This window comes from Artibeus jamaicensis, unplaced genomic scaffold, assembly GCF_021234435.1.
Source record: "Artibeus jamaicensis isolate MK-2021 breed Jamaican fruit bat unplaced genomic scaffold, CSHL_Jam_final scaffold_1689, whole genome shotgun sequence".
NCBI classification, from domain to species: domain Eukaryota; kingdom Metazoa; phylum Chordata; class Mammalia; order Chiroptera; family Phyllostomidae; genus Artibeus; species Artibeus jamaicensis.
This window is the reverse complement of record NW_026522029.1, coordinates 478,531-494,461: the sequence shown is the minus strand read 5'-3', so window position 1 is coordinate 494,461 and position 15,931 is coordinate 478,531. Positions and strand designations below refer to the sequence as shown.

Genomic DNA, 15,931 nt, shown 5'->3' with positions numbered 1-15,931 from the left:
ACACCTGTCTAAAAATCAAATTCAACTCATTCACCTAAAAGCTTGCTAGTAATAGCAATACCTCAACAATGCAAAAGTAAAAAAGAGGTCATCTTTCTATGTACTGAGGTCCTAGAATGAGAGAAGTACTGTTTGTTAGAATACTTTTTCTTTTTTTTAAGATTGTATTTATTTATCTTTAGAGGAGATGGGAAGGAGAGAGGGAGAGAAATATCAATGTATGGTTGCCTCTCGTGCATTCCCCTGCTGAAAACTGGCCTGCAACCCAGGCATGTGCCCTGACTGGGAATCGAACCTCCACCCTCTGGTTTGCAGGCCCAAGCTCAATCCACCGAGCTACACCAGCCAGGGCAGAATAATTTTTCTTGATGTCTTATCACTTAACATTTAATTTTGCAAAGTGCTCTGCAGTCATATTTATTATTCCCTCCAATTCTCTAATGTAGGTTATTGCTTCTATTTCACAGGTGAGAAGACAACAGATGATAAAGATGAAGTTACTTACTAAAACAAGTTAATGGCAGACCAAGGAGCGTAACCCTCAGACTGGCCCATTGTTTATACTCCTCCCTATTCTAAATCCACACTTATACTAAAGCTCTCACTCAAAGAAAAAAGAAAGGCAAAACTACCATTGTGTGTTTTTGTTAAATGCTCCTGAAACAACAGGTTTGACCTATCACAGAGCCTCCTCATTCACTCGTGAAATTTTTAGGGACCTAGAGGTGTGTGGAATTTGAACTTTCCAAAAAGGATCTGGTTGGTGCTGAACAACCCAGCTCGGTGATAACCTTGTTCTCTTTCAACATCTGTGACTGGCATGTCCACTGCCTGTTAACAATGAACAAAGAGAAAAATTTTTTGGAGTTCATCTCTTTACCTTTCCTTTGCAAAGAGACATAGCTCATGTACCACATGTTGGGTTTTTCCTTTCTTTTTTAAATCAAGGTAAAAGATTCCTTCAGATTAGGCTACTTTCAACAAACATACACAAGCCACCAACCCACCGAAAGCAGAGCGTTCAGAAAAAATAAAACACAGCTCTGCCCTGAAAGGACTTTATGAATACCTTTTGACTGCCATGGGTTCAATATACATTCTCTTCATTAATCCTATTAGCTGGGTAATTTCATTCCCATTTTATTGGTGAGTTTATACTGCAGAGCTGGATTTGAACCCAGGATTACAAAGCAGAGCTCCAAAGCCCAAGCTCTTTCCACTAAGCAGTGAAAATTTTGGAAACTGAGGGTGGGATGGGTAAAAAATGATTCGACTTCCTTTCCTTGACCCAACCGTGTTCAGAAAGACGGCTGCAAATATCCAACCATAAAGAGGCTTTCTGAGGAAGCAGCACTTTGAATTAACGTCTTCACTTTTCCTCACCCTCCCATGCCCCACCCCCAACCTGCCAAAAGAGCAGCAAACGCGGCTGCCAGGTTGGAGAAGTTGGTGATTGTCACACCACATTCCTGGGGCTGGACACGGACTCTGAGACAGCGCCGGAGCTCCGCGCCTCGGAAAGAATAACAGCAGTTGAGATTTTTAAATCATGTGGCCCAGCATGCAGCCACACCAGTTTTGCTACTACTCCTGCCTCCACCTTTCAGAGACTGGAGCATAACACGCCGGACTCACCCGCACCACGCATTCCCGGTGTCAGGGCTCAGGCGCACCGCGAAAGCCTGGTCCCATCCAAACCAACCCCACCCACCACCCGGATTGTGTGCCTCCCCTTTGGCACACTCCGTGCGGCCGCGAAGGTGCAAGCGGTGGGGCTGGGAGGCCCTGCCTCTGCTCCTCCAGGCCAGGACCTGGCATTCCTTGGCGGTACGCGGCCCCTCTGCGGGACGCGGCTGGCGATGGTTTGTCGCGGGCAGCCCGCCCTCGGTTCCCCTTCAACCCCGGGAAACGCGGAACCAAAAGGGCAAAACTGCCCAACACCCTGAACTCCGAGCTCGAGAAAGGGAGTTTCTGAGCCTCGCTGCCCGACCCGAGGAGGCGTGTGTAGGGCCACCCGCCTAGGGAAGCAGGCGGCGGCGGGGCGCGCGGGGGAGGGGACGCACCCAGGGAGGGGCCCCCACGATGTCCAAACTTTCGGGAACCAAGTGGCCTCACTCCGCGCCGACCGCAAAGCCCGGCCTTCTCGCACAGAAGGGACCGAAGGGTCACCTCGGCTGGCCGACCACAGCGGGAGCGGCGGTGCGCGGACCACGGCGCGGGGACAGCACCCCCAGCCCGATACTCACCACGCGCGGGGGCCGCGCGGCATAGCCAGAGCGCCAGCAGCACCCACAGTCGAGCCGGGCGCAGGGCGGGCATCTTCTCGGTCGCCTCCGCCACCGCCTCTGCCGCCGGGGCAGATACACATGGGGAGGGGGTCCCTACAGAGGAGCCCCTACTTTCTCCTTCCTCCTCCTATCAGCGGCTCACGGCCTCGCGCTGCGCCCCGAAACTCAGGCTTAATGCCTCCGCTCCCGCCACCGCTAATCAGCCGATCCCGGGCCGCCGCCTCAGCCGCCGCCCGAAGTTCTGAGAGAAACTTTCTGGAGTGTGCAGCAAAGCAGCCTCGTGTGTCCTTCCGCCTCAGCCTCCTCCGCCTACCTCAAGCCCCGCCCCCTGTCGCCTGTGCAGAGCTCCGCCGCTCGCGCGGCACCCAGGGGTTTCCCGCAGGAAGAAGCGCCGGCCCGAGCCGCGCGCGGAGGGATCTACTACCAGTCTGCAGACAGCTCCAGCCGCCCCCTACCCGCATCGGGTTCCGACGCGCCTTAACGCCGTCGACTTTGGACATCCCAGCTGGGCCGGGCCTTGCTGAATGGGAACGCTGAACTTCAGACACTGAAGTGGCAGAGATCTTGAACTTGCGGGGAGAGCCAGCCCTCACTCGGTGAGCTAGGTATCTCCCCCACACCCACACATGCACACCCTCCTGGACTAACTGGGGGAATGCGGTAGAGGTCCAGCGCTGTCAAGGAAATGAGGATAGGACGCCAAAGCCCACTTAAAAAGAACAGAGCCATCAACTGGCTTGTGCTGCACCATTCATTTACTCATTCATTCACTCATTTGTTCCTTTGTTGGGCGCAATGGAATGGTACTAAAGACGCATAAGGTACAAGATACTTTTGAAGAAGGAGATTTTGCAGCTGCTGGTTCCGAGATTCAGGCAGGCTTTCATGGAGAAACTGGGATGGGCAAGTAAAATTTGTAAGGACAAGGAGACCAGCCAAGGATATTCATTGTAACTTTGTTTATAATAGTCCCAAATTAGAAACAACCTAAATGCCCACCTATAGAAGAACCAATGAGTGACACACAGTATATTCATAAAATGAAGTACGATACACCAATTTAAAAGAGTGTATTCACATAGGTCAATAGAGATAAATCTTAAAATTACAATTATAGTGAAAAAACTTATTGCAGAAGGACACATAAAGTATATCATACATATCTATTTAAAATTTTTCATAACATGACCATATATTACTTGTGGATGCATACTGCCCAGTATATAGTAAAAGAACAGCACCAGAATATTGGTTAATTCCAGAGCAGGAGTGTGGGAGATATGATCAGGCATGGGTGTAAGTAGGCTTGTTATGTGTAAGAAATAAGCTGCACTGGCCGGTGTGGCTTGGTTGGAGCGTGGTCCAGGAAGCCAGTAAGTGTCAATTCAGTTTCCAGTCAGGGCACATACCTAGGTTGCCAGCACGTAGGATCCCTGGTCCGGGCATGAGGGAGGTAACCAATTGATGCTTCCCTTTTTCACTTCCTCTCCCTTCCTTTCTGTCTGAAAAAGTAATGTCCTCGTTGTGAGGGTGTAGCATTCCAAGGGAGAGCCACCATAAAAGCAGAGGCACAGATTAGGGAAGCAGTAAATGACTTCTGTCACTATTGGTTGTGACAGGAGTCGAGGAGAGATAGGGGGTTGGGACCAGATCATGCAGAACTTTGAATGAGAAGCTGAAAAGGGGGGACTGAGGAGTGGGAAGGGAGGGTAGGTAGTTAACTCTCAGGTCATAGAAAACCATTGAAGGTTTTGGAACAGGAGTGAAACTTGATGAAAAGGAAGGTTGCTCTGATAATCCTGTGCAAAATCGTCAGTAACAAAAAGTGAACTTTTGTTCACCAAGGGTCATTCAGGGGTTTGTGAAACAGCCCAGGCAGGCATGGGTTGATGAAGGTCTGAATTAATAATGTAGATATCCAATGGAAAGAAAGGGATGTATCTGGGACAATCTTGAAAAAATATATATTGGGGAGGGGCAGGCAAGCAACCCTGTGTGACCAATTGGATATGGAGGCTTATGGTCGGGAAGGGAAATCCTATTCACAGAGCCTTTCCCTGGCTTCTACAGGACACAGTCCATACTTCTAAAAATGATAAATACAAGGCTTTTTTTTTTACTCGGTCCCCCCTCTTGTCCTCTCTGCCCTATTGTGAACTTTACACAATAACCGTATTGAATGACTTGAGATTCCCCCAAACATATCTTCTTGTTTCCGTCTCTGTACCTTCTGTTCCCTTGACTTGGAATGACTTTTGCAGTCCCCTTCCCTCCTCCTCTTGATGAACTTCTAACTATTCATCCTTCAGTTCTGAGAAGGCTTTGGCGACACTGTAACAAATTCCTCCCCCTCACAGACAGTCCCTTCACTGTGCTGCTTCTTTATCTTACACTGATATCTATTTTTCACACAGGACTATTTGTATTTCTATCTTTTCAACTAGATTAGGAGATCCTGATGGACAAGGACCATGGCCTTATTCATTCCCAGCATCTATCACATAATAGCAGTTGAACTACAATGAAAAAAAAACAGTAAACAAATACAAATCAGTATGATCATAGGCCTGTAAAATTCCCACTGGACTTTAATAAGCACTTTATGATAGGTGAGCAAGTGCTATCATTAAAAGTAGTCACCTTGGGATGCAAGAAAGTCTTCAAAAATAACACAGTCCAATTATTATGGAGTTTCCCTTGTGCAAATATGTTCCAAGAAAGATAATAACATTACTTTTTATTTGCTAACATATAGAGTTATCAGCTTGATCCTTCTCTTTACTTACTATATAGTTCATAGTGATTTGATTGTATACAATTGTAAAAATCACCTGCAAAGATTAGATTTATCATTTTTAAAATGCATTCAGAAAAATGGCTCCAGAAAGACTGTGGCTGTGACATTACTATGACAATAGTGCACAATTTCTCAAGGTGATTGTTTTAAGGAACGTGGTTATTATATTAACATATAATGTTTTAGGAATTGTTATATTAAATGTATTACATACATTCCCATAATGACAGGAGGAATAAAGAGTAAATATTGTGTGTGGAAGTAGAGGCTATGACTGAAAAGGTGTTTTTAAAAACATGTTTTGAAAGAAGTTATGGATAGAAATAGGTAAGAACAAAACAAAAAAGGGATCTGAAAATGGAGAGAAGAAACTGGAATTGGCAGACTGCGAGATAAGAACAAGTATGTCCAGCCCATCAACCAGCATTTGGATGAATATTTAGAACAGGCCAGATTCTGTATGAGGAGTAGAGGGATAAAGAGAGACAAGTGGCCAACAATTAAGATCCAATGTGATAGCAAAGGGACATTGAGTTGTACCCCAGCCCAGGGGTGGTCAGGTAAAGCCTCCAGGACAACCTCAACAACTGGACTAAGAGTTGAAAGACCAAATGATTAAAGAAGTTGATAAAGAAAAGGAGATGTCTCATGTTTAACGATCTAAGCTGTTCCAGGTAGTGGAACAAGTATAGAGGGAGCTGAACAATAGAGACCACAGCCTGCTCCCTAAAGTAGGAAGATAAGGACTTAGACGCAGACTGTGGGAAGACAGAAAAGATGGACATTGGCGCCTAAGACTAGTAATTGCTTCAATGAGAGAGGAAAGGCCAGTCAAGGATTTAGCAATGACCTCAGTATCTTGAGGCATGATGGACATAGGAAATACAAGGGAAGGACAAGGAGGTCTGATAGATTAGCTAAGCAGGCAAGATAAGAGATCAATGTAGCCAAAAGGAGGGAAACAGTATTCAGTAGCAGCAGACTAGGGAGAGCTGTGAGTAGCCTGGCTGATTAAAAGGATAGACTTGCACTGAAATATGTTTTCTACAGGTGACCTCTCCCCAAAGCTGAGCCTAAATTCCACTGTGCACATTTAGGTGACTATTTCACTATTTCCCTGATCCCAATCAGAAGCCAGAGGGTCTTACAGTGGTGTCTCAAAACTCAAATAGCAACTGAGGACATGAAATGCCAGGAGATTCCTGGAGATGTTAGCCTCAAATGTACTTAGCAGTTTAATTGCTCAAGTGGATTGGGAATTATCTTCCCCAAGAACAGTACTTCTAATCAAAGAAAATTCTACTTTATAGGAGAGATTATCAGGAAAACATTCAGGTGATCTTATAACTAGGCATAGCTATTGCTATTCCTCAAAGTTTTATAGCTTCCCTGATACAAAGAAATGGGATCTCACAAACTTTCATCTGAAAAAAAATATATGTATCCAAGCTCAAATTAAAATCTACAGGCCATTGGCAGTAGAAAAACATGGGTAAGGGCCACCACTAGTTTTATTTTAGTCAAAACTAAAAATGTACATATATGTCTTTACTAATTAAAACTTATATGTAAAATTGCTTCCCAAAACAAATGCAGAATTGGGTACATCTGTTTTCATGTCTGTTTCTCAGATCCAAAAGGTTTTAAAACCCCTTAAGTGCAGAAATACTGTTTTATTTGTTTCTTTTGCCCAAGTTCCTAGTATGATAGATAGTGCACCTGTATGCTCAATAATGTATGTCTTAAATAAATATTGAATGAGGAGCATCTATATCTATATGAATTGGAGAGAGATGCAGTGCAAGAGTGACAGAAAATCTATGTGTTTTAGAGAATCCCAGGCTGAATCAGTGAAACACTATAAATGTTGCAGAACAGATTCTGGGGTACATACCCAGAATCAGGGTGCATAGGTTGAGCTACTTACTCCACGTATCTCACCCCAGGAAATGAGGGGTGTGTGATGCAGGAACTAAAAATAAGGTGCAAAATAATGCCTTGAATTTGTGCAGTGCTTTGGGCTTTTCAAAAACACTTTTAAGTATATGTGTTTATCTCATTTGATTCTCAAAGCAATCGTGGGAAATAGCTAAGCCAGTCATTATTATGCCCCTTTCACAGATGAAGAAACTGAGATAGTGATTGTGTCTGCCCAAGGTTAAATAAGTAATTAGTGACTGAGCTGAGACAAAACTCCCAGCCTCTGACTCCTGATGATCTCATTCCAATCTTTCTCTCTGCGATGATGTGAAGTACATTCAAGAGGATTTTTAGTGTCGGGACCTCTGGCCAAAAGTTGACCAGCTTCTTATCACGTCCATATTGGTACAGAACAAGCTGACTCACTGTAACTATAAAGCCTAAATAAGCAAATGTATTCTTTGATTTAAAATCATTTTTTGAGAGTCTACCCTCCAGAAGCACATCCTTGACTCTGTAGCAAAACGGGCATGTATTAGCCTGTGCCTCAGTTCTCTGGAGATTACAGAGAACAGAGGCTGGAGATTGAGGGGACTGGGAAGGTGGGGGTCAAAACATGCAAAAAAAACATAACTAGAGCAAAGATAAAGCACAGGGCTATGGGAAGTAGAGAGCACTGCAATTAATTCTAAGGACACATTGATTTTGTTTTGTCTCCAGCCTGCAAGATATGAATGAACTGAGATGACCTATACAAACGAACTCTATAAACAGTGTAAACACAGGAACCATCCCTTGTTCATGTTTGTAAATGCTGCAGTATTGGTTCTTTGCCTTGTATAGGGCATAGAGTATGTGCACATTCTGAGAGGTCCACCAGGTTGAGCCAAACAGGGCCCCAGTTCCAGAAGCAGGAGTCAATCTCAAGATTCAAACTACTCTTAGATTTAGGAACCAGTTAGACCCTTTAAATGAACATAGACACAATTGCCTCTGCTCTGATTAAGGGTGTAAACAATATAAGAAATTGTAATTTGGGTTTCCTGACATATTTTTGCCCTTTAGGAATGTGCTTGTTTCAATTTAATATGAAGGAGAGGAAAATTTAAGATTTTCCTTGTATAACTAACTTTTCTCGTGTGTATGTACCTGTACGATGAATAGTCCCCATAAAAGTTACCTAGGATCCAAAATTGTCTGCTGTCCATGAACCAGGAAAGTTAGTACAAGAGTGCTCACTTTAGCATTACCTGACTTAAATTTTTCTTTTGTGTATTTTAGGCTGGGAGTTATTACACTTCAATGCCTAAGTCAGTATATGCATTTTATATATAATGATGTAAAAAAAAAGGATTGACCTGTATGCACAAGGACATCTCCCAAACTGAAGAGCAGCACAAACTCACAACTGTGTAATTATCAAATTACAGGATTACTGGATGAGTTCCAGTGCTTCAGTCACTACGATGGTTATGCAACTCTGGATGTTTGTGAAATGTGAAGGTGTTTGTTCTCAGAGACTTCAATTGTTTCTACCCAACATTCTCATGTTCTTTCCCTCGTGGATTAGCCAAGAAATTTCTGAGCAGTGAAGTCCAGACCTACAAAAAGTTTCCACCTTTAAGTATGGAAAAAATCGTCATACTATCTAAATACAGATCAGATACCCTGAAGCAGAAGAAAAGAGAACATTTTTCTATGTGGAATTCAAAATGGTTAACTAAGTATGAGGCTGGGGGCACCAAAAGCAAGAAAAAGAAAGTCCATTTTTTTAAAGTAAGCATTATAAAGCCTCCTTCTAAAGTAATTCATCAGGAGATAATTAATGGCTGGCAACTGGTATTTATAATGGAAGCATACATGGCCTTAACGATAGGGTTTGCTTCTGAAAACATTCTAATTAAAAAGGGAAAGAGTAATTTGATAGGAAAGTACAAATCAGTGTTGTGTATGTGTGCTAATGTGTAGAGAGACAGAGGTGGTAATTGCTGGGCTCAGTGCAGGTATTTCTTGCTGAAGATAATGACCGCGTAACTATACAAATAGGATTTCCAACACAGTTGAAAGTACATCATTACATTTCATCGATGTAGAATGGAATGTGAAATTGGAACTCAGCAGGTGAGTGGTGGCTGTACCTGATCTGGATACCAGCTTGTTTTTGTTTTCGATCGTTCTGATTTCTACACTAAAATTAGTGGGGTGATCACCATTGTAAGGTATAAAAATGTTGAATCACTATATTGTACACCTGCAACATATAGGTGTACAACTATATTGTACATCTGAAACTAATATAGCCAACATAAGATCCCATACCAACTATACTTAAATATAAAAATGAGTTAAATAAATAAATTTTAAAAATAATGTCATATGACCACCCTTCTCTCTTGCTCAGACCTCTGGTCTAATCATTTTTCTGTCACACCTTTGACACCTTCCCCACTTTGTCACACTTACTAAAAGTCTCAGCAAGACAAGAACAGATGTTAGCAAGACAGAGAATGCTTTTCACATTGAGGTCTACATCTGGGGCCTGGAAAGTACACCTCATTGCCAAGAATGTATACAGTTCACACCTCTGTTGGTTTCTTTTGAAGATATAGTTACCTCTAACAAGCCTTGCTTAATTGAACTCTTATGGTCCTAAATCCAGGTCTTTCTCCTGATGACTATCATTTAAGAATATTTACTAAAGATAGTAGTTAGGAGTATAGTTACTATTTTAAGCTAATATGTTACTTTATTTTTATTGTTGAACACTATTACACATGTTTCCATTCACCCCGCTTTGTCCACCTCCACCAAGGCCCCGCCCCACCTTTCTCAGGACATCACCACAGTTATCTGTGTCTATGGGTTATGCATATATGTTCTTTGGCTACTACCTTCACCTTCTTTTTATCCGGTACCCCCTTCCTCTCTGCCAGCAGTCAGTCTGTTCCATGTATCCATGCTTCTATTTCTATTGATCATCAGTTTATTTTGTTCATTAGATTCCACATATAAGTGAGACCATATGGTATTTGTCTTTCTCTGACTGGCTTATTTCACTTAGCATAAAATCTTGAGGTCCACACATGCTGTTGCAAAAGGTAAGAGTTCCTTCTTTTTTACAGTTCCATAGTATTCCATTGTGTAAATGTACCACAGCTTTTTTTATCAACTCATCTACTGATAGGCACTTGGGCTGTTCTCAGATCTTGGCTATTATAAATAACACTGCTACTAACATAGGGGTTAGCATATGTTCTTTCCAATTGGTGTTTGGGGATTCTTAGCATATATTCCCAGTAGTGGGATCACTGGGTCAAATGGCAGTTCCATTTTTAATTTTTTTGAGAAAACATCATAGTGTTTTCCACACTGGCTGCACCAGACTGCATTCCCACCAACAATGCACTAGGATTCCCTTTTCTTCACATTCTCACCAGCATTTGTTGTTGTTGATATATTGATGGTAGCTATTCTGCCAGGTATGGAGTGAGATCCCACTGGGGTTTTATTTGCATCTCTCTGATGATTAGTGACATTGAGTATCTTTTAATAAGTCTACTAGTTATCTGTATGTCCTCCTTAGAGAAATGTTTATTCAGGTCCTTTGTCCATTTTTTAAATTGGATTGTTTGGAGTTTTTTGGTGTTGACTTGTATGAATTCTTTACAAATTTTGATTATTAGCCCCCTGTCAGATGTATCATTGGCAAATGTGTTCTCCCATTCAGTGGGTTGTCTTTTCATTTGGTTGAGGGTTTCCTTTGCTGTGTAAAAGCTTTTTAGTTTGGTGTAGGCCCATTTCTTTATTTTTTCTTTTGTTTCTCTTGCCCAAGGACATATATCAGAAACATTGCCACCATAAGACATGCCCAAGATTTTACTGCCTGTATTTTCTTCTGTAATTTTATGGTTTCAAACACTTACATGTGAGTCTTTTATCCATCTTGAATTTATTCTTGTGTATGGTGCAAGTTGGTTGTCTAGTTTCATTTCCTTGCATGTGCCTGTCCAATTTTCCCAACATGTTTCTTAAACAGACTGTCTTTACTTCATTGTATGCTCTTGCCTCCTTTGTCAAATGTTAATTGACCGTAAAGGCATGGGTTTATTTCTGGGCTCTCTGTTCTGTTCTATTGATTTAGGTATATGCCTGTTCTTATGCCAGTACCAGGCTCTTTTGATTATAATGGCCTCATAGTATGGTTTGATATCAAGTATTGTCATACCTCCGACTTTGTTTTTCTTTCTCAAGATTGTTGAGGCTACTTGGGGTCTTTTTGGGCCCATATAAACTTTTGGAATATTTGTTCTAGATCTGTGAAATATTCCATTGATATTTTAATAGAAATTGCAATGAATCTGTAGATTGTTTTGGGTACTATGGACATTCTAATGATGTTAGTTCTTCAGTCCACGAACACAGTATGTGCTTCCACTTATTTTATCTTTCTTGGTTTCTTTTTTCAATGTCCTCTAATTTTTTAATGCAGGTCTTTTACCTGCTTGGTTAAATTTATTCCTAGGTATATTGTTTTTGTTTTGTTGCAATAGTAAATAGGATTGTTTTCTTAGTTTTGCTCTCTGATAGTGCATTACTGGTTATAGAAATGCCACCAATTTCTGAATAATTGATTTTGTATTCTTCTGCTTTGCCAAAATGGTTTATTAGATCTAGTAGCCTTTTGGTGGAGTCTTTAGGGTTTTATATGTACAATAACATGTTATCTGTGAATAATGACAGTTTTGCTTCCTCCTTTCCAATTTGGATTCCTTTTACTTCTTCTTCTTGTGTGATTGCTTGGCTAGGACTTCTGGTACTATGTTGAATAAGAGTGTTGAAAATGGACATCCCTATTTTTTTCTTGATCTTAAGGGAAATGCTTTTAGTTTTTGCCCATTGAGGTGATGTTGGCTGTGAGTTTGTCATATATGGTCTTTATGTTGAGGTATGTTCCCTCTTGCCCACCTTGCCAAGAGTTTTTTTTAATAATAAATAGGTGCTACATTTTATAAATGTTTTTTCTGCATCTATTGATATAACAGTGTGTTTTTTATCCTTTATTCTGGTTATGCGGTGTATTGTGTTCATTGATTTGCAGATATTCAACCTACCTTGCATTCCCAGAATGTATAAATCCCACTCGATCAGGGTATATGACCTTTTAAATGTGTTGCTGGGTCTGGTTTGCTTATATTTTGTTGATGACTTTAGTATCAATGTTCATCAGGGAAATTGGCCTATAATGTTCTTTCTTTATAGTGTCCTTATATGATTTTGAAATGATAATGCTGACTTTGTAAGATGAGCTTGAGAGTTTTCCCTTCTCTTGAGTTTTTTTGAATAGTTTGAGAAGAATAAGTATTAGTTCTTTTTGGAAGGTTTGGTAAAATTCAGCTGTGAGGCCATCTGGTCTCTATTTTTATTTATTGGAAGTTTTTTTTAATACTGCTTCATTTTCACTAGTTGTAATCTGTCTATTCAGATTCTATGATTCTTCTTGATTCAATATTGGAAGACTGTATGTTTCTAGGAATGTGTCCATTTGTTCCTGAGTTTCCAATTTGTTGCCGTATAGTTGTTTGTAATATGTTCTTACAATATTTTGTATTTCTTTAGTGACAATTGTTACTAAACAATTGTCTTCTCTTTCACTTCTGATTTTATTTATTTGGGTCCTCTCTCTTTTTTTTCTTGATGAGTCTGGGTAAAGGTTTGTCAACTTAATTTATCTTTACAAACCAGCCTTTAGTTTCATTGCTTGGGGGGGGGTATTTTTTAGACTCTATTTTCTTTATTTCTGTTCTGATTGTTATTTCCTTCCTTCTACTCACTTTTGGCTTTGTTGTTTTTTCCAGTATACCTTTATACCTTTTACTGGAGGTATACCTTTATACCTCCAGTATACCTTTTTTCCAGTAAACCTTTAAGTATAGATTGTTTATTTGAGATTTTTCTTGTTTCCTGAGGTAGGCCTGTAATGCTATGAATTTCCCTCTTATGAGTGCTTTCACTGTATCTAATAAATTTGGGGTTGTTGTGTTCTCATTTTCATTTGTTTCAAGGTAACTTGTTTTCTTCCTTGATTTCATTGTCAACCCATTCATTATTTAGTAACATGTTATTTAGCCTCCATGATTTTGTGTGTTTTTTAGTTTTATTCTTGTGATTAATTGCTAGTTTCATACCATTTATAGTCAGAGAAGATGCTTAATATGGTTTCAATGTTCTTAAATTTATTCAGACTTGTTTTCTCTCATAACATGTGGCCTCTTCTAGAAAATGTTCTATGTGCACTTGAAAATAATATATATTCTATTGCTTTGGGGTAAAATGCTCTGATAGTATCAGTTAAATCCATCTGATCTGGTGTGTCACTTAAGGCCACTCTTTTCTTGTTGATTTTCTGTCTGGAAGATTTACCCATTGATCTCAGTGAGGTGTTAAAATCCCCTACTATTATTGTATTATTGTCAGTCTTTTTCTTTATGTCCATCAAGATTTGCTTTACGTATTTAGGTGCTACTATGTTGGGTACATAAGTGTTTACCAGAGTTACATCCTCTTGTTGAATTGTTCCTTTTATAATTATGTAATGTTCTTCTTCTTTCCTGACTATAGCCTTTGTTTTAAAGTCTATTTAGTCAAATATAAGTGTGGCTATCCCAACTTTTCATATTTTCATTTACATAAAATGTTTTTTCTATTGCTTTGCTTTTAGTCTGTATGTATCTTTCATCCTGAGGTGGGTCTCTTATAAACAGCATATATATGGCTCCTGCTTTCTTATCCATTCAGCTACCCTATGTCTTTTGATTGTAGCATTTAAGCCATTTACACTTAAAGGTGTTACTGATAGGTACATATTTATTGCAATTTTATTATTTTAACTCTGTTCCTCTGTTTGTGGTTGTAGTTTCTTCTTCCTCTCTTCCTTCTTTTCCTTCTCCTCTTCCTCATTCTCCTCTTCCTCCTTCTCCTTCTGCTTCAGGAAGGCCCTTTAACATTTCTTGTGTTATTGGTTTGGTAGTAACAAACTCCTATAGCTTTTCCATCTCAGAGAAGATTTTATTTCTTCTTCAAATTTAAATGATAGTCTTGCTTAGTAAATAGACTTGGTCATATGCCCTTGCTTTTCATCACTTTGAATATTTCATGCCAGTTCCTTCTGGCCTGAAATGTTTCTGTTGAGAAATCAGTTGACAGTCTATGAGAGCTCCCTCGTAGGTCATTAACTGCTATACTTTTTCTGCTTTTAAGATTCTTTCTTTGTCTTTAACCTTTGCCATTTTAATTATGATGTATCTTGTTGTTGGTCTTTTTAGGTTCATCTTGTTTGAGGTTCTCTGTGCTTCTTGGATTATTGTGGGGTTTTTTTCCTTCACCAAGTTAGGGAAGTTTTCTGTAATTATTTCTCCAAATAGGTTCTCAATCCCTTGCTCTATCTCTCCTCCTCTTAGTACCCCTATGATGTGGATATTTTTATGCTTCATGTTGGCCCAAAGTTTCCTTAAACTATCCTTATTCTTTTTCATTCTTTTTCTTTGTATTGCTCTGATGGGTTTTTTTTCTGCCTTTCCTTCCAAGTCAATGATTCAATCCTCTGATTCATCTAACCTATTTTTACTCCTTCCAATATATTCTTGATGTCAGGTATGGTATTTTTCATTTCTGACTGGTTATTTTTCATGGTTTTTATATCCTTTTTCATATTGTTGTAGTTCTCACTAAGTTTCTTGGGCATCCTTATTACTATTATTTTAAACTCTGTATCTGATAAATTGCTAGCCTCCATTTCATTTAGCTCTTTTTCTGGAAATTCTGTGTCTCTCTCCATTTTGACTGCCTCTTTGTGTTTTTTTTCTATGTATTAGATAGGTCTGCTATGACTCCCAGTCTTCATGGGGTGGCCTTATGTAGTAGGTGTCCCAGTTGTGCAGTCTTTTTGATCTCCTGAGATGGGTGTTTAGGAATGTCTCTTGTGTGGGTTTTGTAGGCCCTCCTGTTGTAATTGAGTTTTGTTTGCTTTTGTCTCATTTGTGTGAGTGATCAACCCTCACAAGGGTTGACTGCAAGGCTCAATCCAAACCACAGCATGTAAGCTGCTGTGAGGGTGCTAATAAAAAACAAATAAAATACTAATACTAATAGATAAAATACAAAATAAAGAAAAGGAAAAAGAAGAAAGGAATAAAGAAATAGAAAAAGGAAAAACACACTTTCCCTCAGGAGAATTCAGTACCTGCTAGAATCTCCCTCTGGATATGCTGTTTGTGAAGCTTATTGGATCCTGCTCCAGTGTTTTTTGAAGCAGGCCACTTGGTGTATTGGTTCTGGGTCTTTTGGGAGGATATCTGGTACAGGCCAATGTCAGATACTCCTTGTGCCAGGCCCTTGACAACCTGTTGAAGCTACAAGCAATCCACAGATTGTGGCTGCATACAGGTATGACCAGGCTGTACTCCAAGACTGGCTTTCACCAGCACTGCGTCCAAGGGCAGATTAGCAAACATCCCAAGGCACCCAGAGATCTGCCTTTGCCTGCCACTGCCTGCCAGCTGTCTTTTAGGCTTAGTTACTTGAAAGAGTCTCTGATGGACTCGAGAGGATGGGGTTAGTGGATATCACATGAGGGAGAGGTTCAGTTCAGGCTTCAGGGAAGGTGGTGGGTCTGATCCTTATCCCAGAATCACATGACTGAGTCTGTCCTGGATTTTGCCCTGACCTTGGCATGACAGAGCCCCTAGTAGTCAGGTGGGTGGGGCCTCTGGATCCCAGAGGTTGGGTCTGCCAGAAGCTGGGAAGGTAGTTGTGTTGGCTCTCCCATTGGGGGAAAGTGCCAGTCAAGTTCACAGAAAAGTGGGATAATAGCTCCACCCCAGAGTCAGTCACTGACACCCCCTGAGTCTGGCCAGACTTCTTCACCCTG

General features: G+C 40.7%; 1 protein-coding gene across 2 annotated transcripts in view; it reads right to left on the bottom strand.

The window, feature by feature from the left end:
- NOTCH2 (notch receptor 2) overlaps positions 1–15,931 on the bottom strand; it is a 204,731-nt gene that overhangs the window by 158,770 nt on the left and 30,030 nt on the right. The window contains exon 1 of one of the 2 annotated variants that reach the window (XM_037167786.2): positions 2,247–2,555. The exons of the other annotated variant lie outside the window; for it this stretch is intronic. Within the exon in view, the coding sequence (XP_037023681.2) occupies positions 2,247–2,319 (73 nt within the window). The 5' untranslated portion in view covers positions 2,320–2,555. Of the gene's footprint in view, positions 1–2,246; positions 2,556–15,931 lie in introns of those variants that run through there. 2 annotated transcript variants of the gene reach the window in all.